Below are 26,114 nucleotides of genomic sequence, written 5' to 3' on the forward strand. Positions count from 1 at the left end.
AGGCCCAGACCGAAACCGGCCCGCGGCAGCCGCCGCCGCTCGCGTTAAATACCTGGCGGGCCGGGCCCGGCTACAGCGCTGCCTGCGCCGGCGGGACTCAGCGCCGCGGCCTGCGCGCCCCCCCCCCCGGTCACCGTCTGCGGCTCGGCCTCGCTGCGCGCGCGCCGTCAACGCAGACGAACGGCCCCGCCCCCACAGGGGCTCTCGGCCTCTGAAGCGCCTCCCATTGGCCACCACGCCTGGCGGCAGGGCGGGGCCAGCCTGGGCGCTGCGCTGGGGGGGCGGGGCCAGCGCTCAGGCCTGGGGCGGGACGCGACGCCTGATTGGTTCCACAGCCCGCGGGACTGGCGCCTGCTGGCGCGAGGGGAGTCTCTCTCTTTCTCTCTCTCACACACACACACACACACACACGGGGGGAGCGGAGCGCGCAGCGCAGGGGGCGACGACGATGGTGCTAGCGGCTGTGGTTGCCTCGCCCGGGGCCCCCGCCCGCCGCGAAGGTGAGCTGTGCACGCCCGACAGCCGTCACGGCGGGGGCAGCGAGCGGCAGAGACAACGCGTCGGTCGGCGTTCGTCTGCCGCTGTCTGCGCCCCCTCCTCGGCGCTCGAGCGCGTGCGGTGGCTCCGAGCGTGACGGTTGCGCTGAGGGGGGCCCGCGCGCTAGCCAGACCGAGGCAGTCGAGTGCCCTGTTCCCGATCAGGGCTTGCGTTCTCTACCGCACCGTGCTCGGCAGGCTGCTGTCTCCATGGTAACGCTCAGGCCGGGAGGGAGCGCTGCGGAGGGTGAGGCTGGGCTGGGCGCTAAGAAGGCGGCGTAGTGGTGCGGGGCTGGGGCTGAAGGTCAGCCGGGCCTGGGCTCCTGAGAGGAGGGGAGAGTGAGACGAGATGGAAGGTGCAGCGGGGGCAGGGCCGGCGCGGGGGGAGGAGGACAGGGGCCGGCGCGGGGGGGCAGCAGTGAGGGGGCAGGGCCGGCGCGGGGGGCAGCAGAGGGGGCAGGGCCGGCGCGGGGGGGGGCAGCAGTGAGGGGGCAGGGCCGGCGCGGGGGGCGCGGGCCGGCGCGGGGGGCAGCAGAGGGGGCAGGGCCGGCGCGGGGGGCAGCAGTGAGGGGGCAGGGCCGGCGCGGGGGGCAGCAGTGAGGGAGCAGGGCCGCTCCCTCCTGGAAAGGCGGTTGTGCGCCGCGGGCGGCTCCGGGCTGGGCTCTGCTCTGCCCCCTCGGGCATGGCTCCGGCGCCAGGTGCCGCCGCCTCGCTGCCCAGCCCGTTCCCCGCGCGGGCAGGTCGCCGCGCACGCTCTCACTGCCTTGTTCGCTTGCAGATCACGGCTCGGTGGGTGGCGGAGGAAGCCGATGGCCTCGCGGGGCAGAGATGCCATATCCTGGTACCAGAAGAAGGTCAGTCTAGGGCCCGGCTCCGCGGGCAGCACTACGAGCCGCCTCTGCCCGCCCAGCGCAGCGCAGCCTAGGAGTCACTGCCTGGGCGAGGCACCTTCCTGAGCGCCGCTGGCCGCCGGAGCTGGGACACATCACTTCCCGCTCCCTGGGCTGCATGCACGCCGTGGGGATACCCTGCCTGCCTGCCTGCAGCCCTTCTGCATAGTAACGTTTGCATTTGCAATAGCACAAAGCATCGCTAGTTATTGGGGTCTGCCCCGTGGGAGTGTGTAAATATTTCCGTCCCCCCATTTTTCCAGCTTCCTCTTGGCTTCTTAGCTTTGACTGAATTGATCAAGTCATTAAAGTGAACTAAAAGAAGAAAATATTCTACCTACCCAAGAGGCTACTATTGCCAAAAACTGGTTTAGCACTTTTACAAGTTAGCCAGTGATTTTCAGCCGTTCAGTGGTTTGACTTTCTTTAAAATTTGGTAGTAAATATGTACCCTTTAATATTATTTTTAAATTAAAGTGATTTTAATAGATTAGGGTAACTTTAGATCTTAACATAGGCTGTTATTATTTACAATTAAATTTGAAATTATTTACCTGTATTAAAATAAATTACAAATCCAATTTTGTTTTGTTAAATCAGATTTTATCCACCCTGTTTATTTTTATTTGGTGCAAACTGAAGGATTTCATCATGTAAAGAAAATTTCTTTTTTCAGATTGGAGCCTATGACCAACAGATATGGGAAAAGTCTATAGAACAGACTGAGATGAAGGTAATAATCTTTTAATTTAAGTTTTCTTTTAATTTGCTGTTTGTCCCATGCCATGTATTGGCTCCCTGTGATGTGGCTGCACCAGTTCTGCTTAATGCAGATCCTGGAAGCCCACACAATGAAAGGCATTGCATGCCATAAATACACTTAATGTACAGTACAGTTTCTCTTAGGAGAAAAATCATGTCTGAACTTTACTATTTTGTACAGTGCCAAAAGTGCTAGATATTTAACAGAACAAATGGAAAGAGCTAGTCGCTGCTATGAAGAGCTGGCAATCTAGTTTCAGATATGACTCAATGAACTATTGGTAACTGATGTTGTTATTGATGCAGGGTATTATCACAACACTAATTTAACCATAAATTCCTTTATTAAATTCAAAGGCTGGATGATATTTATAGAATTTCTCTCAACATGCCTAAAAACCCTAAATAATAAGCAATTACTACAGCTAAACAGTAACAAAACATTTATAAGCATTTGATCAAGATACTTACAAACTGGCTAAACCTAGGCCTGCTTACTCCCATATTGGTTAGCTCCAACTTGGTCAAGCAGATATTAGCAATGAACACTTCAATAGTTTAGTTTTTATACCCTGTAACAAACAAGTGATGTCATTGCCAATTACTGCTAATCTACCCTCCTACAACAACCATCTTGCTTCTGGGCTTGGGTCTTCCTCTTTTTTCTAGAGGTCACTGCCCAAACCTTCTGCTTGTCAGCAGTTCCTAATTTTGGTCCATTCTCACCAGTAGGCCTGTTAGAGCCCCTTCTGAGTTCAGGCCTCTCCACTAGGTCTCCTGAAGCTCTCTCAAGCATCTCCTGCTAGTTGTTCCTTGCTGCTCTGTCCAAGCCTCAGGCAGTTCTTACCCATACCTTCTGTGTCTGGCTTGTCAGATCTCCCCAGAGCCCAGGTGTCCTCTTTTAAGATTAACTGAGGGGCAATTGACCAATCACAAGTGCACTGGCCTCTTTACTCCAGGAAATGGAATTAGTGGTTTTAACTGTGCTTCTTGCAGAGTGCAGCTCTTGTTTTAAAATAAATATTAAGTGAAAGCTAAAATAACCAAATATAAATAGGATCTTTGATTAATAAACTTGTCTCCAGAAGAGCATAAGAAATACTGAATGAGGTTCCTGTTAGAGGCTGGAGATTATCATGGTTTCTGGAGAGATCAGAGTAAAGGAAATGCAGATAGTCTCTTCTGTTCACACCAAAAACTAATAATCCTGTGTTTTTAAATACGTAGGGCTTCAAAACCAAACCCAAAAAAAAAGGCCACATACAGCCTGACCTGATAGATGTTGACTTAATCAGAGGTAGGTAGCCTTTGAATAATAAAGATTGTATCTCATGCTTCCAGTTAAATGTGACATACACTTCTGCTTTATGCAATGGTGAGAGGAGGAATATCTTACCTTGTATGTAGGTCTGATGTAATTTAATATTGCTGTCTGGTTTCTGAAAGATGAGCTATTTAGATAGTGTCAGACATACTAGAAGTTAGCATTAAAGGACACAGAAGACCCAGAATATGACACCTGCACAGGGACTAGAGGCCTGCTGGAACCACCGTATGATCAGCTAAGGGCTAAGGTTGTAGAGAATACCTGTGAGAGGAGGGGTGAAGGTGGTCATTGCTGGCCTGTGTTGTGGGTGACAGTTAAGATACAAAGTAGTTGGAAATGGATCATTGGGCTGAGAGGAGAAGAAGGGTTCCTTAGATCTTTACACTTCTGGTGAGTGTTTGAAGTTTGGGTTCTTTCCCATTTCCAGTCACCTTACATTTTAGAGGGAGCGCGGCCTTGGCTAGGGAAGAAGTTACAAGTAGAGCATTAGCTATAACTCCCATTTGAACTATCGATACATTTTTTTGTATTTTCAAGGCTCCACATTTGCCAAAGCCAAGCCTGAAATCCCGTGGACGTCACTAACTAGGAAGGGGATTGTGCGGGTTGTGTTTTTTCCATTATTCAGCCATTGGTGGATACAGGTTACATCCCAACGTATTTTTATGTGGCTTCTGGTACTTTACCTCATGCAAGGTAAGCACTGAAGGATGCTGTGCCATAATTTTTCATATATAGTTACTGGAAATGAAAAACATGATATTCTTACCATTGCAAATGGCATTAGAGAACAATGTAAGGATGCGAATGCTGAAGTATGTATGTTTGAGCATTATCTGCAGACAGGGCATCGTGTTCTGTGAAGCATGCTTCTTGGGTTCCAACTTCTCATCTACGTAAGGATGCTTAAATTACTTCCTGTGCTACATTTGATTCAGCAAAAGGGAGGAAGGACGTCTTGTGATTGAAGCAGTGGACCAGGGCTCATTTAATTGAGAGAGATTTGGGTTAAATTCTTGACCATTGAATACTTGTTGTATAATCTTGGAGAAGTCATTTAATCAATCCATGCTTCAGTTCACATGTATTAATGAGTTTAACCCCATTTTACAGATGAGGAAGTGCTTATACTAGTGGGGGTCAGCACTGTATAAGCATCTAGCTAAGAAGGGATTAGAGTCTCTAGTACATTTTATTGAAACTGCTGCAGGCACCATAGTTCAGGCAACTTCATTTGTTTATACTAAAATATATGTTGTAGCTCAACCCCAAGGTATAGGATTGATGGAGGAATCGCTGGGTGAAATTCTCTAGCCTGTGTTACCAGGAGGTCAGATTAGATGATGATGATGGTCCCATCTCACCTTAAAATCTATTAATTTAAGCAGCCTTTTACTGTCATCTTGATCATCATGGATTTTTCCATGCACTTCCAGTACTATTTTAGATCTGGTTCTTTATACTGTGATTGCATTCCCTTCTCCTTTTGAGGTGATTTTCTAGGCTAGAAATGAGGCCACAGGGTGGGGGAAACATTTTGCTACGACCCCTGCGCTATACCTGTTCTGTGGAAAAGTTGCCTACCCCACCCCATATAGGCAGCAGAACCTAGTTAGTGAAAGTACTGTCCATCCTGACATGCAGCTCCTCTTTGTATCAGTCCAGCTTCTGTAATAGTCATTCCCTGAAGTAAACAATGTGAATCCTCTGAAGGTTGTGAGTGACTTTCAGAGAGCACATTCTGGAATAGCAAAGTATTTTTTTATCGCTTTTGTGCTTGTTTTCTATTGTTTTAATATACTTACAAATCACATGGCAAACGAAAAAAATTTCAGAGATGGGCCACATACCAAGATGAGAGTGGAGTTAGTATCTGCAAGAGGGTTTAAAGTGAATGAAATAAACCAGTGGGACAAATAAAAACTGAGACATGCCCCTTTCACACTTATGTGGAGAATTCCCATTGTAGCTTTGGCATTTGAAACAACTTCTCCTTTTCAGTTATAGCAGTTGTGTTGTATTTCATGATACCTGTTGTGAGTGCAAGTGAAATCATTGGACCAATGTGCCTTATGCTTCTGATGGGAACTGTTCACTGTCAGATAGTGTCCACCCAGATCAACAAACCCTCAGGAACCAATGGAAGCAGGAGGAGGAGGTGAGATAAACATTAGAGCACTAATTATGTGTTTGTTGGAATCACAGTGATATGGTACAGTGTTTTAAGTTACTAGATAATAGTCCCATTTGTTGCTGTTTTAAGTAAATATATCGTGTCACTGAAAAATGCAGGGGTATGATATGTACCATATGCTTAATCATGGATCGTCCACCTTCTTTCCCCCTTTCACAGGTTTTTCAAGTGCTCTCAACTCTTAGGAAGTCTGTCCATGATACATCCCCTTTTGTCTATAGTTTGCAGTTGCACTGTTCTTCTAATGGAACTTTGATAGTTCAGTTTCTTTCTGTGGCCAGTGGAATGCAAGCCACAAACCATGTCATACTTATGCCCTTGGGAACTTAACCAGTGTCTTTGTCGCAGAGTTGGTACACCCTGTCCCCCTTGAGATGGGGAAGGGGTGTTATAGTCTTGCCGCTGATTCCAATTGTCCACCCCAAGTCTTTGCAGGACTGTGTAGCCTAATGGCCAAGGTCAATAAGGCAGCCCTTCCTTGCGGGGCTGTGTGGCCTGGTGGCCAGAGTCAATAAGGCAGCCCTTCATTATAGACCGCGCAGTCCTGGTGGCGAGAGTCAACAAGGCGGCTGTTCACAGGGCTGCGTGGACTAGTGGCCAGAAAGGGGGAGATTGTGCACCACCCCAAGGTGGTGGCAACCGGGGTAAGAGAACCTGGGCTTTCCCTGCTCACTGGGTCCCAACCCAGGGCCCTGGCAGTGACAAATATGTTTGCACTAGGTCAACAAATACGCTGCCTTTGTCCCGATTCCACAAACGGATCAATGTCTAATTCTCCTGGGTTACTTCCTACCCTGCTCTCCGGCCTCGTTGTCTGTAGATCTCCTGGGCTCTGGGGTCATCAGCTTATGAGGCTCTGGCAACTCCTTCCCTCTTGAGCTTCTGTGGGTAGCTGGGCGTCTGTCTGGGTTTTGGCGCCGTCGGCCTCTGCGATCTGGGGCTCCAGCAGCTCCTGGATGGGAGCCTATAAGATGCATCCTCTCTCCTCGGTGGTCTGCTGTGACTGAGCTGGGCTGTTCCCTTTTGTACTGTGGCTCCAGTTGGAGCATGTACAGCAGAGCAAAGTGGGGCCTGGCCTCCTCAACCTACAGTCGGATTAACCCCTGCCAATCTCAGTCTTACATTTGCATTAACTGAGGTTTCTCCTACACCTTCAGAGGGGCAAAAGGTGACATGTGACTAATGGATGAGTTCCTTGTTTACTTTTTTTTTGGTGTGGGAGGTATTGCAGCTCTTTTATTAAATTTAAATGTGCCAAATGTCAGTCTCAGTGCAGCCTTCCTGCTGAGAGGGGCTGTAACTGCTACCTTTACTACATTTCCACACACAAGACGATCGGTCCATACGTTTATGTTGTATAATTTTCCACTCACATCCTTGGTGGTGCTAGTGTGTTTTCTTCCCTTAGACATATGCATAACTCGTACTGATGCTAGTAAAAATTACCTTTGCATATTGAGAGGGAATGAGCCCAGTATCTGCATCACTCATTTGACATGGCAGCTAGAGTGGTATTTGGCTCTAGTGCATGGTTTTTAGGATGTAAAGATGCTTTGTTGTTAAAACTTAATTCTCTCCTTACTCAATTTTTCTAAACAGAAAATTACGCAAACCTGGGGGTAGTGATGGGAGCAGAGATGCCGGCAGCTGGTCTTCATCTGACAAAGCCAATAAAGGAGACAAGCAATTGGAATCTACATCCATTCTCAACAGTTTCTTTGGGATGTTCTTCCGGAGGAGGTGTGTATGCTGCTCTGGGGGAGGAGGGGGTAAGAAAGAGGGTTAGAGTGTTTGTAATGCTAGTGTGTGAAAAGCTGAGCATTCAGAAAACTTAATGCTCAAGAAACGTGTGATGCGCTGTACCCCATGTACACCCTTATGGTGTGATTTGTGTGTCATTCATGTTCACCTTTATAGTGTAACTGTATTGTTTAATGTAAAGTATGTCATGTAAGGTGTTTTTTGAATGCTCATGACATAGTGAACATTCATGTTATGATGGTATGCTTCTTGCAATGTCACATGCGTAGTTATGAAGCTCTGCTATGTAATATTCCCAAATGTGTGTCTCACATGGCTTGACTAGATCCAGGCAAACACAAAGCAGAGTGAGAGTTCATGCCTCGCTGAGGCATGCACACAGGAACAATGGACTAGCCTGAGCATCTAATAAAGTGATTCACATTTGATTCAAGTGGAGGAAGTCATGCTGGACGTTGCTGGTCACCTGATCCCAGGAGGTGGCAGGGGAATCTGTTAAAATGAGAGGCATTTAGTCTCTGGAGCTCTCCCTTGTAATCCATCTCCAAAGCAACATCAAGCCACTGAAAGACTGACCCCAGGGAGGGAAACTTGGCTGAAGTCAGCCAGCCAGCCAGCCTGTGGTAGGAGAACATCAAAGACTGTAAGGCTACTGAAGAGTTAAGTTTAGTTTAGAATGTGATTTACCTTTTTTTTCCTTTCCTGATCAAATCTGACTTATAATATCCTGGTTTACAATCACTTAAAATCTTTTTGTACTTAATAAACTTGTTTGTTTTATGTAAAGCAGTGCATGTGGTTTGGATGTGTGTAGAGACCTAATTTAGAGTGACAGCTGGTGCATATCAATTTCTTTGATAAATTGACTAATCAGTGAGCTTGCAGAGTCCAGTGGGCAGCACTGAACTCTGTAAAACGGCAGTTCCTAGGGTTGCATCTGGAACTGGGGATAGTGGCTGGGGGTCATTCTATTGGAAAATCCCATGAGTGGCTGGCCAAAAGCATTCACTCACTAAGGTAAGAGCCGCTTGCTTGCAGGAGGCTGAGAGTAAGCTGACCCAGGAGTGGGTAGTTCACACAGCAAAGTAAGTGCAAGACGGGCTCTAGGAGTGAGGGATTGGGGTGACATAGCGATATACCAGTCCAGATTGCAGGGGGGAGCACCACAAAGTGTCAGTCACACATCCCCAAACTGCATGGCTTACAGCTGCTCTTAAGCTAAATCCAAGGAGCACTGGCATTGGAGGATGTCTGTCTTATCAGGAGTCCTTGTATTTGTCCTCATTCTGGATATAGGACAATTTTTGGTAGCCTATTTTAGACACACACAATTGCAGAGAGTACAGAGAGGGTCTCTCTGGTCTCTGTGTTGTGAGTGACCCTCCTAAGCATATGTGCTCAGCTCCCCCTTTGGTCCCATATTTAGTTATGTTGCTTTGCTCAGTTCAAAGAAAATTTACCTTTTGTTTATCTGACCAGATCATTTAAAAAAATATTTTCTAAGACCTAATGAAAACCAGGGGAAAGGAGGATGCATTATTTGCATTAGTTCCTTCTATCTCCTCTCCCAGCTGAGTGTTTTTTAGCTGGATGCTCTTCTGATTGTTAACCTCTCATCATCTAAGCTGTTATTTTTAGGTACATTTTTAAATAGTTTCTCCTTTATTTATAACTACTTTACTTAATTTCTCCTGAATCCTGCCTTCCCCCTGGATTTCAAGTCTGTAGGATAATTGGGCTGGGTAACACAAGAGCTGGCACTGACAATGGAGGAGGTTTATGTTTCCTCTGTAAGACAGGGCAGCGAAGTGCCTGAAATCAAGAGATAATGCTGTAGCTTCTCAGCCATTGCTTAATGCTCCACCAGGCAGGCAAGTGACTGAGTAAATTGACATTATCCTGTCAAGAGCTTTGCTCTGAAGTCAGAACTGTTCTGGTGTATTCCCTAGGTTAAGGACGGTGAAATTGGTAGCTGATAAAGGGACTGAAACAGAAAGTGGTGTGACTTCTGTGAATAGTGCCATTAAGCACAGACTTTCCAGATCTGAATATAGGCTGCTGCATTTCAAAGAGAGAAAGAGACTTTCAGATGGGGAGAAGAGCCATCGGGTAAGATTTGGGGTCATTATTGGAAAATTCTGTATTGATTCTTCAGTCATAGAATCATAGAATATTAGAGTTGGAAGGGACCTCAGGAGGTCATCTAGTCCAACCCCCTGCTCAAAGCAGGACTAACCTCAGCTATATCATCCCAGCCAGCGCTTTGTCAAGCCTCAGCTTAAAAACCTCTAAGGATGGAGATTCCACCATGACTAATTTCATGCTGGCACCTCAATGTCAGATGTAAATATAAACTCCATTCTAATTTACAAGAGAACACAAATATGCTAAACATGGAAACCTGTGGGAAGAATAAAGCAGGCCCCTTTATACTGAAAAGCTTGTTTATTTGGATGATCTTCAGTTCAAGGGTTGGTTGATTATGGAAAGCCATTACTGATTTAAAGACAAATGGAATTCAAAATTCTACCCTGTAAAAACATCTGCCCTGCAAACAAGTCAGTGCATTGTCCTTCTGTTGGGAGATAATTCAAGTTCACATGGAATTTTTGGATGTGATCTTAAAAATCAAAGTAGTTTAATCTGTGCAAGCATTACAATGAAAACTTTGGGATCTGTGAGAGAACTTGTGAAGCAAGCAGCATTGCCCCCAAAGTGTCTAATACGTGAAGGAGGCCTTCAGAGAGGGAATAGACTTGGTTGATAGGGGCACTGCTTTCATGACAACCCAGTCTTATCCTACGTCTGGGGTTATGCAAAGACTTGTGGATATTGCTAGCCTCTGAGGCCTTAGGCTGCTGAAAGTAGGGGGATCAGGAATTGAATTATCTCCCTTTCTGTTTTAGCTGCTGGAGGGGTTGATGTCCTCTCCGCCCACCCCTTTCCATAGCTGCAATGAGACAGGGCTGGCCCATAAATTGCAGAGCTTGTGTGATTCTTGACTCCTTGTTTTGTAGAAGTAATTTCCCTCTTATTGGGTTCTGTATAGCCTAGAATTCACATGGTTGGTAACCACAATATTGCAAAGGGTAGTACTGGCCAAGTACTCATGCTTGATGCAGGTCTGCGCTTGGTTTTATTAGCCCATTTTCTAGTTTGTTTAGATGGTTGCTTTTCTTCCAGGATGGTGGCACACACATGGGTGGCATTTCTGATGAGCTGTCAAGTGAGGAGGACGCTGAAGCCATGGCACAGAGGATTTTATTACGCAGAAGTGTAGAAGGGGCCTCCAGTGACAATAGCTATGAAGAGAAGAATAGGAAACCTCTTATTTCTTCAAACCAGTCAGCTTCACAGGTAGTTCTGTTGGATTACCTTAGGATTCCACAAAGTTTAATGTTACTGCAACTCAACTTACTTTTCTTTTTTGTTTATAGCAGGTCAATCAAGCCATTAAAGATACCAGAGACTCCGATAGCGAGGTAGAATCTGAACTAGACTCAACAGCCTTTAGTCAGGTAGGGGTTCTAAAATACCAGAGACCTTTGCATCATCGGTTAGGGTGGGCAAAGTGGCATGTCTCTTCTATTCAGGTTTTCATACAATGCTCATTACCACAATATCTGACTGCTTCCAGTAGTGCATTGTGTCTAACTACATGTGTCACGTTTTATTCTCTCATCGCTCCCCAGAAGGATAAGCATGTGCAGTAGAATGCCTTGTTTTGGTAGAGTTTTTTGGTTTTATTAAATAAATATGCCTGTTGCTGTTTGTTACATGCGGAGTGCAAAGTGGTGAGGTTTGTGATGGTCCTTAGCTCCTTGAGGAATTAATTTCACACCAGCTTCTGAGAAGGTTGTGTCCCAGACAGACTTACTTTACTTTTATTGTTCACAGTGCCAGTGGAGCAAAGTTGTTGATCAGTCTTTTAGGAATCCTGGGCTGTCACTCTCAATGCTTTCTTGGTTCCCCACTGGTCATTCCCCTCTTGATACTTTTATACAGTCCTGTCGGGTCAAAGATGCAAAAAAACAACTAAGTTCTGTGAGCATTCATGTATGACATGGTTCTCCCTGCTTGTAGTTCGTAATAGACTATAGCACAAACGATGTGTATGAGATTTGTTTCCAGTGCAGAGTGCTTTCATTTGACCTCATTGTCTACTGCACGCATAGTCTGAAAGGCATAGTGGTTTCTGTAGTACCAAGGGAGACAGACTATACACACATTTCTTAGACAACTGGCCAATAACAATTTAGAGTTACCAACAGGCAAGAGACTCCACGGTCCTCAACTGTGTATTTAGGATTATAGTGTTTCCAGGTTGTAAAGCAGGGAAGAATTTAGATGAAGATTCTTTGTCCTCCAGGTAAGACTTGATTTTTTTAGACCTTTAACGGATACCATAAAAAAACTCTCCGTAAATTTCTCTTTTGAGTGCTTTGAATTTTGAACCTATTGACATTCAATTTATTAAATCATTTTACTGACAGCAGCAATGTGCTCGGAGAGGCCTCTAATTAGAATCTACATGAGGCATCATTCTAAAAATCAATTCTATTTTTCATAGAGATCAAGAAACAAGTCTCCTCCTCCAGCTGTATAAAATTCTCACTAAACTCTGTCCCACAATGAAGACGAAGCTATTAAAATGTATTATAAATTCGGGTTCCATTTTCTTGGCCTTCAGAGTTTTCATGAATTTAGTGTAAGTTATTCTGAAGGTGGGAAAACACATTAATAGCTTGTTGCTGTGGGTTCACGTTGCAAAAACATCCCTGTGTAGAAATGCCCTTTCTGTTCTAGCTTGGCGTGATCTTGTGGTTGTGAACATATTACTTTAAGATTGAAATCTGATTTCTGTGAACTGTGTTGAAGGCTTAGTATGGAGAAGTTAATTGCATAAACTTCTTCTTTCTTTAAAGGAATCAAGGTCTTGTTTTAGTGGTGGGTCCCGGAGCTGCAGTGTGTCTCGGAGGGACTCTGAAAGCACCCGCCATGACTCTGAGACAGAAGACATGCTTTGGGATGACCTGCTTCATGGGCCAGAGTGCAGGTCTTCCTACACCAGTGACAGCGAAGAAGGGAATGTAAAAGGAAGTAAACGGGACCTGAAAGAGGATGTTTTCCAACAGGTTTGTTCAACCACTTGGAAGAAATGAGCCTATGAAATATTTTTCTTTTGATGGAACTTGTACCCTCTAAGCCAACACAACACAATGTAGCTGTAACTTTTGCAGACACATTGCTAGAAGTTATCTTGGCCTGGCGAAATTGAATAAAAAAGTCATGGCTTAAATTCTGTTTCCCTGTATCTGGCTGTATGAGGATGGGCATAGTTTAGCAGATGGACATGTCTATAAAATTCAATTTCTGTGCTATGTTAGTTACTTAATAAACATAGATAATTATTTTGCTTAGGATTTATCAAACTATTTGTTACCATCAATCCCTAGACTGGGATTGGCTGTCTTTTAAATATGAATGTAAAAACAAATGAGGGGAGAAGTAAAGTGCAGAAATGATCTGGCAAATAGACTCAAGAAACTCTGTGATTCTATTTAGCAAAAGTATCCTAAGGTAAATAGTGCAGAAGTGCAGGATCCCAGCCACAGCAATTCTTGCTATGAAAGCATCACAATAGCCTCTAAAACTTAGGTGGGAAGATATTATTTATATCGTCTTAGTTCAGGGGAGTATGTATGCACTAATCATAGCTTCTCACTCTTTGGATACAGCATTTCAGTCTTCACTGTTACAGTAAAAAGCCTGTATTATTATATTATATTAGTAGTAGTAGCTGCCAGAGCCACAATCAGGATCACGACCTTATGCTAGATGCTGTTGGATATATATGAAAACACATTGCCTTAAATAGCTTATAGTCTCAGTGTTGAAATAATTTAAAACTATATACAAACATTTTCAATAAAAATGCTGCCTATTTTGAAACCACACAGTTGGGAAATGTTTTCAGTATGTTGTATCAATGTTTGTTTCATTTTCTTCTTCAGAATCATTTGTTCTGGCTTCAGAATACGAGCCCTGCATCTGCAAAAGTAAGTGCTCTGATCTGGGAAGGGAATGAATGCAAGAAGGTGGACATGTCTGTGCTGGAGATCAGTGGGATTATCATGAGCAGAGTAAGAATGGATTTTTTTTCCCTTTCTAAATTGTAATGCATCTTCCAAACTTTGCAAGACAAATACCTTTATTAAAGATGGCAAATTCAGGATGGCCCTAAATACTTTTAACTAGCAGTTGGGAGTGATTTAAGAAAATACATTAATTCAAAGAATAACAGTAAAATAATACCTAGTTCTTACATAGTGCTTTTTGTCAGTAGATCTCAGCATGAAGTAGGCATCATTCCCTGTCCTGAGGGAGAGAGAGTTGGAAGCTTTGAGTGCAATTAAATTAGTGGCTGCTCTATTTTGTTCATAGAATCATAGAAGATTAAGGTTGGAAGGGACCTCAGAAGGTCATCTAGTCCAACCACCTCAAAGCAGGACCAACCCCAACTAAATCATCCCAGCCAGGCTTTGTCTACCTGGGTCTTAAAAACCTGTAAGGATGGAGATTCCACCACCTCCCTAGCGCTTCACCACCCTCCTAGTGAAAAAGTTTTTCCTAATATCCAACCTAGACCTCCCCCACTGCAAGCTGAGACAATTGCTCCTTGTTCTCATCTGCCACCACCAAGAACAGCCTAGCTCCATCTCCTTGAAACCTCCCTTCAGGTAGTTAAAGGCTGCTATCAAATCCCCCCCTCACTCTTCTCTGCAGACTAAATAAGCCCAGTTCCCTCAGCCTTTCATAAGTCATGTGCCCCAGCCCCCTAATCATTTCATTGCCCACCCCTGGATTCTCTCCAATTTGTCCACATCCCTCTCTGTGGTGGGGGGCCCAAAACTAGACAATACTCACCAATGCTGACTAGAGGGGAATAATCACTTCCCTTGATCTGCTGACAGTGCTTCTACTAATGCAGCCCAATATGCCATTAACCTTGGCAACAGGGACACACTGTTGACTCTCATCTAGCTTCTTTCCACTGTAACCTCCAGGTTCTTTTCTGCACAACTGCTGCTTAGCCAGTCGGTCCCCAGTCTGTAGCAGTGCATGGGATTCTTCCTTCTTAAGTGCAGGACTCTGCACTTGTCCCTGTTGAACCTCATCAGATTTCTTTTGGCCCAATCCTCCGATTTGTTTAGGTCAATCATAGCCTCTCTCTACACTCTAGTGTATCTACCATTCCCTCGAGGGCAGCTCAGTGTCATCCACAAACTTGCTGAGGGTGCAATCCACCCCATCATCCAGATCATTAATGAAGATGTTGAACAAACCTGGCCTCAGGACCGACCCCTGGGGCACGCCGCTAGATACTGGCTGCCAACTAGACATCAAGCCATTTATCACTACCCGTTGAGCCAGATGATCTAGCCAGCTTTCTGTCCACCTTATAGTCCATTCATCCAACCAATACTACTTTAACTTGCTGGCAAGAATATTGCTATGCTAATCAAAAGCTCTGCTAAAGTCAAGGTATATCATGTCCACCGCTTTCCCCACATCCACTGAACCCGTCATCTCATCATAGAAGGCAATCAGGCTGATCAGACATGACTAGTCCTTGGAGAATCCATGCTGATGGTTCCTCATCATGTTCCTCTCCAAGTGCTTCAAAAGGGATGTCTTGAAGACCTGCTCTATGATTTTTCCAGGGACTGAGGTAAGGCTGACCAGTCTGTAATTCCCCAGATCATCCTCCTCCCATTTTTTTGGAAGATGGGCATTATATTGGCCGTTTTTCCAATGGTCTGAGACCTCCCCCGATTGCCATGAGTTTTCAAAGATAATGGCTCTGCAATCACATTAGCCAACTCCCTCAGTACCTTCGGATGCATTGCAGCCACCCCATGGACTTGTGCATGTCCAGCTTTTCTAAATAGTCCTGAACCTGTTCTTTCAGCACTGAGGGCTGCTCACCTCCTCCCCATTCTGTGCTGCCCAGTGCAGTAGTCTGGGAGCTGACCTTGTCCGTGAAGACAGAGGCAAAAAAAGCATTGAGTACTTCAGCTTTTTCCACATCATCTGTCCCATTCAGTAAAGGGACCCACACTTTTCCAGACCTTCTTGTTGCTAACATATCTATAGAAACCCTTGATACCCTTCACATCTGTTGCTACCTGCAATTCCAATTGTGCTTTGGCCTTCCTGATTTCACCTCTGCATGCTTGAGCAATATTTCATATGCCTCCCTAGTCATCTGTCCAAGTTTCCACTTCTTGTAAGCTTCCTTTTTTGTGTTTAAACTCACCACAGAGTTCTCTGTTCAGTCTTGCACCTTTCTCAGAAGTGAGATTCTTACTCAGGGTAGGTGAGATGGCCATGGCCCTGGAGTAGGGGAGATGGACTGGTCATTATAAAGGGTGAGGAAGCAATGTCAATCATTTTATGCCACACTTTGGCTTTTCATTTTTCAGTTTCTTTCTTCAGTTGTAGCTTCTTTTTAGTATATTTTCTGCTTAATCTTGCCGATTTGAAGTATAGCGAGTTCAGTGACTGGAGATGAAGTATGAAACATCTGCACTTGAACTTTATCTTCCAGCCACTCCAGAATACTGTTTCTTTTAAATGTGTATCTTGAAGCTGGAGGTTATCTGTGTACTTACACATACAGGTTTCCTAATGGAGTTTTAGAATGAGAGCTTTTTCCCTGTTGGTATTTAACATTGTACTTACAATAATAATTTTTAAAAAATGAGCTGTAGTCCATATAGTGCTAATGATGTTTGCTTATTCTCCAGGTTAATGCCTATCAACAGGGAGTAGGCTATCAGATGCTGGGAAACATGGTCACCATTGGGTTAGCATTTCTTCCTTTCCTTTACCGACTTTTCCATGCAAAGAATCTTGAACAGCTGCGATCCATTTCAGTGAAGGAGCTTTTGACTATCTTTTGTGGTGCTCCTACCATCACCCCCGTCATTGTCTTGGCTGTGATTAACTTCCTTGAGCGTTTCTGCCTGACCTGGATGTTTTTCTTCATGATGTGTGTTGCTGAGAGAACGTACAAACAGGTATGTCTAAATGTGCTGAGTTACCTTCCATGAACATATACATCTCTATTGCAACATTCAAACTGCTCGTCTGCGGAGACAGGTGTTCAGGCGAAGTAAAACTCTAGGTGTAGAGAATGCTGGGATATCTTTCTACCTGAGGTGCTGTGGCAGGTGGCTTCCCTAAGAGAGATGCAGTGACATTAACTTCCACCAAGTTAATGTCATTGTAAGTCTTTAAAGCTTGCTGTTTTTTTCTCTGTACTGCTGAAAGACATTAACTTTTAAGTACTTGATATCTGACAAGTGTGAGGCAAATTGGAGCAATCTAGGAAGAAAAGTTATTTGTCCTAGCTGTACAGTGAAGCCTACGGTTATAAGATTTATTTTAGAGTGAGAAATGTGTCCACCAGGAAATAATGTGACCCCAGGGTGGAAGACTACAGCAGCCTGGCTGGACTTGATGAGCCTAAAGACAAATCCTCTGATGGGTGCAGGTTATAAGGGTGTGTATTTGTATCTAATCTCATTCATCCACAGGGGAATGTGGTCAGCAGTTTTGCCAGATTGCTACTGTTCTGATATAGATGTGGTATACTAGGATGGTTGGTATCCTTTAATAATTGAGAGAGATACTACAGCTGTCATGGTTTTCTCTTTCACCTTGTACCGTCATGTCATTCCTACCAATGGCAAGCACAAATAACTTGTTTAGCAGCTAAGCTACATATTATGTGGTGTAGATATTACTAATGTTAAGCGCCAACCTAATTTCCTTGTAAGTTATAGCTCCAGGAATGGAGTATTGATGCTAACATTGGAAGATATCATGTGTGCATTTTCTTTAGACACTAATTTTTCTTTGCAGCGGTTTTTGTTTGCCAAACTTTTTAGTCACATAACATCTGCCCGGAAAGCCAGGAAGTTTGAAATCCCCCACTTCAGACTCAAGAAGGTGGAGAATATTAAGATTTGGTTATCACTGCGCTCCTATCTAAAGGTGAGTCCTGCTCCGAAGAGTGCAAGCATACGTTTAAATATTAATAGGCTAAAGCAAATGGTGTAAACAAAGTTGGTTGAAGGTGGATCCCAGAAGCTGGAGTTCAGGATATTATACTTTTTTCCTGGGCAGCTGAAAATGATTGCTATCTATGGCTCTCGTTCACTGACATTCAAAAGGTTTCCCAGATCTGATTAAACAGATTTTTGTTTCCACAGAGGAGAGGCCCCCAGCGATCTGTGGATGTAGTTGTGTCTTCAGTCTTTTTACTGGCTCTTTCAATTGCTTTCATATGCTGTGCACAGGTGAGACTCATCTATTTTCTGAGTAAAAAAAAAGCCAGTGGAAGAATTCTTGTTGAGTATAACTGGTAACTGCTTTGCAAATGGATTTTAGTCCTTAGGTATATTTCAGAGGCTTTTTTTTGCTTTTATAAATAAGTACAGTTATTAGCAACAGTTTACAGAATGGTTTCTTTGGGCTGCAGAAGAACGGTCTTGCTTTTGCTAGGTAACTGCCCGTCAACTTTGGCTTTGCAATGAGTAATAATGTTGGGATCCAATTTCATATGTGCTGAGGGGAAAAAAAAACCTCATCCAGCTAGTTCCTCTAACCATCAAAGTGCATTTATAATGTGCAGCACCCATTAAAGTATCTAGCTATCAGGTGGGAGGGATAAAGAGAATGAATATCCTTTTGCACTCTATTTACAGTGATGCCTGGATAAGCCAGCTGCTGTGGCGTACTTTCATTGCTGATCTAGTACCATCTGGCAGCTAGATCTGACGGCACAGTAGCTGTTGAACAGAGCGCTGCTGTGGTCGCTGTTCCTGTTTGTCATGGAGGATGACTTGTGGTATTAATCAGGCTGGTGGCTGACATACTGGTCTCACCTCACTTTAATGGCTGTCCTACCTTAATGCATGTATTTGGGGGTTGTGAATTGCTTTGGCTGACAGAAGGTGTTATGGTGGTCATATAGGCTAGAGCTGCTGCTTTGTTTGTGTTGAATGGAAGAGTTTGTGGTAGGTGAATAGGAACATTTCAGTCTATTTGCCAATTTCATCATTTTGTTTACAACAGGTTTTAAAAGGGCACAAAACATTCCTTAATGCAGCTTACAACTGGGAATTTCTCATCTGGGAAACAGTCCTCCTCCTTTTTCTACTGCGCCTGGCATCACTGGGCTCTGAAACCAACAAGAAATATAGTAATATTTCAATTCTGCTCACTGAACAGGTATCTCAGCTGCAGCTCATCTTCCCTCTCGGTTACTATTTTCCAGTGTGAAAATGATCTTTGCAGTTCAAATGAACTCCTCCCTCATTTCAGCTTCAGTGCCTCTTTTGGTTTTTATTTGTGTGTAATAGAGGAGCAGCTCCTATAGCAGGTTCACAGGGAAAAAAGCCATTTGTTATCCTGGCCCAAATTCTAAGTGTTTTCATTTTTGGTTGATGGTTGTGGGGTGGGGAGAACCCTGTCACTTTGGGGAAAACAGTGCTGCTGCACTTGAAGACAGAAAGTGAGCACCGTTCACTGGGCATAGTAGTGATTTTTGCATAGATCTTCACAACTGCCTGTGGTCCCTGTGCTATAAACATAGCTGTGATGGGGGTGAAGTGCTTGGAAGTAAAATCTGCTCTAAAATACCCATTTCTGTCACAGATAAACTTGTACCTAAAAATGGAAAAGAAGCCAAACAAGAAAGAACAGCTCTCTTTAGTAAACAATGTTTTAAAACTGTCCACAAAGCTACTGAAGGTGAGTTTCTATCCTTAACTCTTTTATGATGCCTATCAAAAAAGACAGTTAGGCCACCGGTGTGCTCTGACCACTGCTTGTCTCATTACTTCCTTGTATTCTCCTCTCTATATGTTGTCTTTGTCTGGGGTAGGGGTGGCTGTCTTTGTACAAGACCTAGCACAATGGGGTTGTTCATGATTAAGGCACTAAGGTGATACAAATAGTACGACAGATAAGAGTAGGAACCAGAGAGGTGGAGAGCTGGCTAGCTGTGACATTCTGGCTGTGATGTTGTTTCCTCATTCTCCTGCAGCAGAATTTTAGATTCCACTGATTTATTTCTAGAAGATAAAAAGGAAAGAGAATGAGCTGGTGTGAGGCAGCTACATGAGGCACCCCAGATTTAAAGTTCTAAACAGTTCAAAGTGTTGCCACAGGGAAGACTCAACCTTTATTGGGGGGTGTGTGGTGTATGTGTGTCGGTCAGTAAAATGCTTCGGCCTGGAGGCAGAGATGCCGATCTAATGTACCCAATGGTTTTTGCAATATAGAGTTGGCGGAAGTCTGTCTGGGGTATAGCAGGCTATCCTCCGTCATTGAAAATGCTGGTGACTACAGCTGGGTCTAGGTGTAACTTCCATCTTCTCATTACAGGAGTTAGATACACCATTTAGACTCTATGGGCTGACTATGAACCCTTTAATCTACAACATCACACGGGTTGTGATCCTGTCTGCTATCTCAGGTGTTATAAGTGATCTTCTTGGATTCAATATCAGAGTAAGTGAAAGTGCAGCTGCCATTTGAGATGGCGAGGAGCGTCTTCTAGTAGATAGGGTCCCAGACAAACTTATGGAGGATCTGGCTCTAATTCTGGTTTTGCCACGAATTTGCTGTGTCGTTAGCCCATTCACTGCATCTCTGTGTTTCTCCCTCTTACCTTTTATCTGTGCATTGGGCTAACCCCACTCATTAAGTTAGGACAGTACAAGTGTAGAACACTGAGGGAATCAACTCAGGTATGGACATGAGCAGGTTTTGAGGCTGTAGTAGACAGTCATATACATTGCAAGCTTTTAGCTGACTCAGAGTTGCAGTGACTGTTTAATAGTGTACTTACAATATTAATTTTACACAAATAATGGTTTCTCAGAGCTTTCAAAGACTACCAGCTGCATTTTTTTAAAATAGCTGTAATTTACTTGAGATATCTTGATTTGCTACTTTCTCAGCTAGATACTAACTCTTAATATGTTTTTTCAGTTATGGAAAATCAAACCATGAACTGGCCAGCCATCATGGCTCAGCCCTCTCAATGCTGTGAGGATTATCAGACCATCAGAAGGGCACACTGGATAGAAGCAAGATATGGCTTGATGCAGAAGTCAGAGATGGTCCTACATTTTGGTATATTTGTTACACACACATTTTGTGTATCAAAAATGTTCTCACATGGCTTAGTTTCAAAGCCTACAGAATAAACTAATTAAACTTGTGAGGGCAGCCTAGGACTTACACACTAAGTAAACAAAACTTGATTTGTCTGTCAGCAGAGTGACACTCTAAGGGCACTTCATTATTAAGCAGGAGCCAAAGAATGCAGCAGCCACGCACATACTTTGGAGGGGCCTCAAAACAGTAGAAAAACAATGCTATAAGGATGTTGTATAAAACAGGCTTTAACAGGACCATAGCCACACAAGCTATTTGCATATGGAGAGATCAGTTACTGCAGCAGGTTGGCTGTTTGCGTTACACAAGTAATTTGCTGGGGGCAGCTTCTCCATTTCCACTCAGTTAACATGAGACCTAATATAACCGCAGTGACTCCCAATTACTGCTTTAAGGCATAAATAAGCTCTTCATTGGTTGAAATAGGAAAGTGAGTCCTCACTGTCAAGTACTTAACATCCTAATAGTCCAGGCTAAATGCATTACAGCTGAGCAGAATGCTTCAGGTTCTGTATGGTTGGGGGTAGATTTTGAGATTCTGCTAGATCAGTGCCTTTTTAGTTCATGTATTAGAGCTGATCCCTGTTCCTCTTTCAGTCAGCCATATCCTCCTCCAGTGCCCTGCTTGATAAACTGCATGTGTGCAGTGGCTTCAAATAAAGAAATACTCAGAAAGTGCCTTTAGAAAATGGCAAAGTCTGCTTTGGACTTTGTCCCTTTTATCCGGTGCTGCTGCAGCCTTTCACTGAAGTCAGTCCACCCAAGCTAAATATTGTCTCCAAAGGCACTTGGCAGTTAAGCCTTCAGTTGCATAGGGACATTAAAGCCACTCTGCAGCACACACCAGGAGAGATGATAGTGTTCAGATAATTGGTATTCTTCAAACAACTCCTCATTCTTGAACAATAAGCTTTAATAGAACAAGCAGAGGGAAAAAGGTAATATTTATTCTCTACAACTGCCCAATGGGTAAAGCACCATCAGCGTGTAAACAACTTTCACCACAGTGGTGGCAGCTAGAAAATTGACGGAAAGGCTAACATTGACATCTTTGGTCATGGCTGGGTTTGAGAGGTGGCTCAATAGGGCTGCTGTTAAAGTGTTATGGAAAATATGAATGCTTTCTCCTCTATTGCCGTACCTTTTAACACCGGTAAGTATTCAGCGAGATCTGGCAAAGGAGGCAGACTCTTAAATATATAGCAACACTGATCCTCTTACCATAGAGGAGCATTTACTCCTTTGGCCAAAGCAGTAAATGCCCATCGGTGGTAAGGACTGATTGTGAAAACCAGGTGAGAGGAAGGGATGTGACACAGACCCCATACTGAAGGGCAGGTTAACACAGACAGCGTTTACAAATGGCACAAGGAAAGAATCTAAAGAAGCCTCCCTCGGAGAAATTGTTCTGATGTAAGTGCAGCTTATTTTCCTAAGGCTGGTGACTTTGCTAGTTTCTACTAAATTAAGAAGAAATAGTAAGTCTTCATAAGATTAATAATATTGTCTGAGAAAAAGAGACCTTTAACGCCATTCTTCTAGCTCACACCATAAAGGGACAAGATGACATAGGTCATTTTTTTATAGTAAATTGTTTATGCAAAGCTATTTTCTGTACAATGAAAAGTAGTAAAAATGTAAAAAGTGACATATTTAAAGTACAAATAAACCCACAGAAGAAAACTCTCATCATAAGCAGCTAGTACTATGATATTTGCAGGACTGCAGCTGAGCATTTTACTTAAAGGGAGGCAAGGTAACTGTCAGATGAGAAATGCAATTTTTCATTGGAAAATATGAATGTTTATGGCTAACGTAGGCTGTATAATTAGCTACAAGATGGTTTTATTGCAGACCACATCCAGGTCAAATGAAAGTCTACGGCTCATGTATTTTACAGGGCAAGAATGAGCAGGCTGTGAATGGGAGTTTCTTTTTAATATATCTATATAAAAAATAATGAGCGATTTACAGGTCTCTCTAGTCAGAACCTCGAAGTATATATAAAGGTGCTGTACAATATACAAACATTTACAGCCAGTACATCCATAGGTTGTTCAGCATTCCAAGGCCACATTGCTAAGTCATCTCACACAGTCAGTACAGATACAAGGTCTCTGGGAAGGAAACTCACAAAGGACACCCAACCATGTCACAATGTTAACAATTAGAGAAAACAGCTTTTGATGGATGGGTACTTGCTGATAGTTAACCATTTCAATGATGCTCATTCATCTTCGTATTAAGTTTCTGAATTTGGTACTGTACTCAATGGTGAAAACAGGATCCAATAGGTTTATCAGTCAAGAATACAGGATTAATATCTACATAGGCTAACTCAGAAATATTTAATATTTTCAGTCATACTCTACAATATTGAGGATTTGTACACTTTATGCTACAGCAAATTGATGGATTCATAAAACGTGAAGCAGCACAGGACAGTTCAGATGTGCTTTAAAATATAATTATTTTAGAACTGTTCATTTATTTAAGCCTGCTGCTGAATAGTTGTCTATTTCTAAAGAGTTTCTAACTCCAAGAAAGAACTGGTTTTTTTAAACTTAGTGAGGCTAATTAACTCAGCAGATGTTCACCTGTTTTTAATGAATAAGTCATATTAGTTTAACACCATAGTCCAGCAACTGATCTTGATTTTGCTTACCTTTTTTCCTGTTTCTGTGAACTAGCCCAATCAGCTCCTTTTACTATTTTTGCAGTCATTTAAAACCTAGCACAGGGCAGGAAATCAAATCTATTAAGAATGCTATTGAGTAAATCAATCCCTGAAATGTCTGCAGACTGCTATTCCTACAGTTAATTACATAACTGATATACAAATATGTTCTGCTGTTAACATTCCTCAACATCATTTAAATACATATTAAAGCCCAAATAATAGACATTAAGTCTCTCGTACCCTGTATGTCATCTATTTCTCACTCAAACAAAATAAATCACACATATATTAAAAATAAAACACAGGAAACTTCTAATAGTAGGCACAGGTAAGGGACTTTTTTAAGAAGCTGATGGTGGGTTCTGTCTTAGTTTGCAAGAGCAGGGTTTGCTGTTGTCAAATATTGCTTTTACGTATCAGTTTTTAGTTTTACAGGCAAAGACAGACATTTCCAGGTGTTTTAAAAACAAACAGCATGTGGCGTTCTGACACACAGCACCAGAGGGAGGCTGGAAGCATAGCAATGAGTACATTGCTTATTTCCAAAGAACTGAAAAAGTAAAAATACTGGCCCGACTGAAAAAAATGAGTGTTTTGCCAGTAACCTAAACAGGGCCAGGATTTCACCACTTCGTTTGCAAAATGACGTTTGCAAAATGTGTTTTATAGATAGTTACTATAAGCACCTTAAATGAATTTAGCAAATTGAAACATGTTTTGTTAATAGAAAGCAAAACTATAACACCCCAGAGGTCTCACCGAAATGCAATTCTCTTTTTAAATAATTTCACATTAGATATTAGGAACCTTAAGAAAATAATCAATTGGGGCAGCGTCAATGGCTCATTTACTGCCCTAGAGTGATAGAACCAGCACACTCAACTTCTTATGGAAGTTGTGAGAACTCAGAAGTATTTCCCTATATAAACATGCAACATGCCTTTGAGAAAATACTTATTTTCTTAAAAAAAAAAAATCTTGGCTTTGCTGTGTCTGTGGAAAACATGAGGATTAAAATTGATTGGTTACAGTAGATAACTTGGCACAAGAACAAGAAGTGAGTCATGATCACATTGGCAATACAAACATTAAGAAATTTTGTTCAGAAACTCACAATACTATCTGAGAAAGCCTTAGCAGTGCAATGTTGAGAGAGCAGCAGGATACCGCCTTCAGAAGGACGAGGAGACAGCAGCTTATGGAAAAGTGTTGCTTATAAGCAATCCAAAAGGTCCTTCATGCAGCTTAGTTAATTTAAGAACAAATAAATGTACTTTCCATCCTCTGTAGTCATAGTTTCTGAAAAATGACAGCTTTGTGGAAAAAAGATGCTTTTATTTGACCATATTAGAAGCCAGATTAAAACATGTTCTAAAAATGTTTCGTCAGTCAAACCTGTTTGTCAATGACACCTGTTGCTTTTGTGACTTTACTTGCACTTGGTACCTTCCAAGGTCCAGGAGTTATTGGTGCTTTCTTGACTGGAGAACTACTTTCAGGTTTTGAAATTCCATCATCTTTGGTTTCATCAACTGGCTCCAAGTCTTTTTCTTTATGGTCTTTGTTCAGAATAACTGGATCTTGTGTTTCAAACCTACTTTTTTTCTCCATGGAAAGCTGTGAAATATCAGTTTTGAAATTGCTAGAACTTGGTTCTCCAGCATTGGCTTTCTTTACTTTTTCCCTAGGCTCAATGGCCTTATTTAATGGAAGAGTCTTTTCATCTGGTCTTGGATGTTTTCTCTCTCGAGACCACTTCTCATTCTTTCCAGAAACATTCTGCTTTTTGTCTTGCTTTGTGACTCCTGATGTTTCATTTCCATCTTTGAACTGCTTAGTAGTCTCAGTATCACCACCACCAGCTATTTTATCTTGATACGCTGGTAACTTGCCTGATTTGTCCCCACTTCCTTCTTTTTTGGGATGCTTTTGGGGACTGGCAGATCTACCTTGGTTTCCTCTGGAAGGCTCTTTTACATAAACCATGTTCACATTGATTTCTGAGTGTATATTCTCACCTCTCCTGGCACTCTCAGACAGGTCTGAGAGACTGCTGTGTTTTTTTTTAGTCTCACCTTTTCTAGGACTGCAGAGCCCTGCTTGCTGTGGTTCCCCAGATGCGTCCATTTTTTTTGGACTCTCAGATCTGCCTCTCCCCATGATGTCATCCGTTACTAATTCTAAATTATTTTTTGTCAGCCTATACCCTAAACTGGTAGGCTGGTCCCATCTCTTCATATCCTTCTGGGTAGAAGTTAGATGCTTCAGCTCAGACTGATTTTCAGTTAAAGTGCTTTTCTTTTCAGGCACAGTTTTCTTTGCTTCTTCCAGTTTCTCACATAGGTGAACATTTGTTAAAGCTTCTTCCAATTCTGGTAAATCACATACCTCAGATATGGGTAATGGTGACTGCTCATCATATATTATATTTGAGGATGATGGAGTAAAACTATCTCGATCACCTGGAAGCAAAGAAGAATGGTTGGACTAAAAATCATTTAACAAAATATTCACCCAAGCATTTATCTACAATGTTTAATAGTAACGAACTGCCAAAATGTGTTCTAAAATAACTTGTTTTTAAAAAAAATGTTAATTATCTAACAAAACATACTACTCTGAACAAAACTGATTTCCTCAATTTTCTGTGAGCTGAAAATTTAAGTTCACAGCTAACAAAAGAACATTTTTTGAAAAATACAGGCTT

General features: G+C 42.9%; 2 protein-coding genes across 8 annotated transcripts in view; one reads left to right on the forward strand and one right to left on the reverse strand.

Annotated features, from left to right (window-relative positions):
• Positions 1-414: 414 nt before the first annotated feature.
• Positions 415-22,496, forward strand: PHTF1 (putative homeodomain transcription factor 1). 6 transcript variants are annotated; one of them, XM_067558776.1, is made up of 19 exons: positions 415-500; positions 1,315-1,390; positions 2,103-2,159; positions 3,416-3,485; positions 4,053-4,211; positions 5,517-5,673; positions 7,309-7,449; positions 9,420-9,579; positions 10,654-10,827; positions 10,908-10,988; positions 12,396-12,605; positions 13,485-13,613; positions 16,281-16,553; positions 17,401-17,532; positions 17,751-17,837; positions 18,616-18,771; positions 19,198-19,293; positions 19,930-20,055; positions 20,539-22,496. In XM_067558776.1, the coding sequence occupies exons 2-19, from the start codon at positions 1,346-1,348 to the stop codon at positions 20,557-20,559; spliced, it is 2,274 nt and encodes a 757-aa protein (XP_067414877.1). In that variant the 5' UTR covers positions 415-500; positions 1,315-1,345; the 3' UTR covers positions 20,560-22,496. The 6 variants fall into 6 exon arrangements, with proteins under 6 accessions (XP_067414877.1, XP_067414881.1, XP_067414878.1 ...); XM_067558777.1 differs by lacking the exon at positions 415-500 and adding an exon at positions 533-749; XM_067558778.1 differs by lacking the exon at positions 415-500 and adding an exon at positions 801-892.
• A 150-nt stretch (positions 22,497-22,646) lies between these two features.
• The window catches only part of MAGI3 (membrane associated guanylate kinase, WW and PDZ domain containing 3), a 153,829-nt gene continuing 150,361 nt past the window's right edge, over positions 22,647-26,114 (reverse strand). Inside the window, exon 21 of one of the 2 annotated variants that reach the window (XM_067558774.1) lies at positions 22,647-25,869. In XM_067558774.1, the coding sequence (XP_067414875.1) occupies positions 24,797-25,869 (1,073 nt within the window). In that variant the 3' untranslated portion in view covers positions 22,647-24,796. The remainder of the gene's footprint in view (positions 25,870-26,114) is intronic. The other variant, XM_067558775.1, reaches the window with a different exon arrangement.

This window comes from Emydura macquarii, unplaced genomic scaffold (assembly GCF_026122565.2).
Source record: "Emydura macquarii macquarii isolate MOO-44397 ecotype Brisbane River unplaced genomic scaffold, CSIRO-AGI_Emac_v2 contig_2184, whole genome shotgun sequence".
Lineage (NCBI taxonomy): Eukaryota > Metazoa > Chordata > Testudines > Chelidae > Emydura > Emydura macquarii.

Excerpts from the sequence above, each read along its gene's own strand:
- PHTF1 (XM_067558776.1), top strand. The coding sequence starts at position 1,346 with ATGGCCTCGCGGGGCAGAGATGCCATATCCTGGTACCAGAAGAAG. Across the intron at positions 18,772-19,197 it reads CAATTCTGCTCACTGAACAG|ATAAACTTGTACCTAAAAAT; the intron begins GTATCTCAGCTG and ends TTTCTGTCACAG. Across the intron at positions 19,294-19,929 it reads TGTCCACAAAGCTACTGAAG|GAGTTAGATACACCATTTAG; the intron begins GTGAGTTTCTAT and ends TTCTCATTACAG.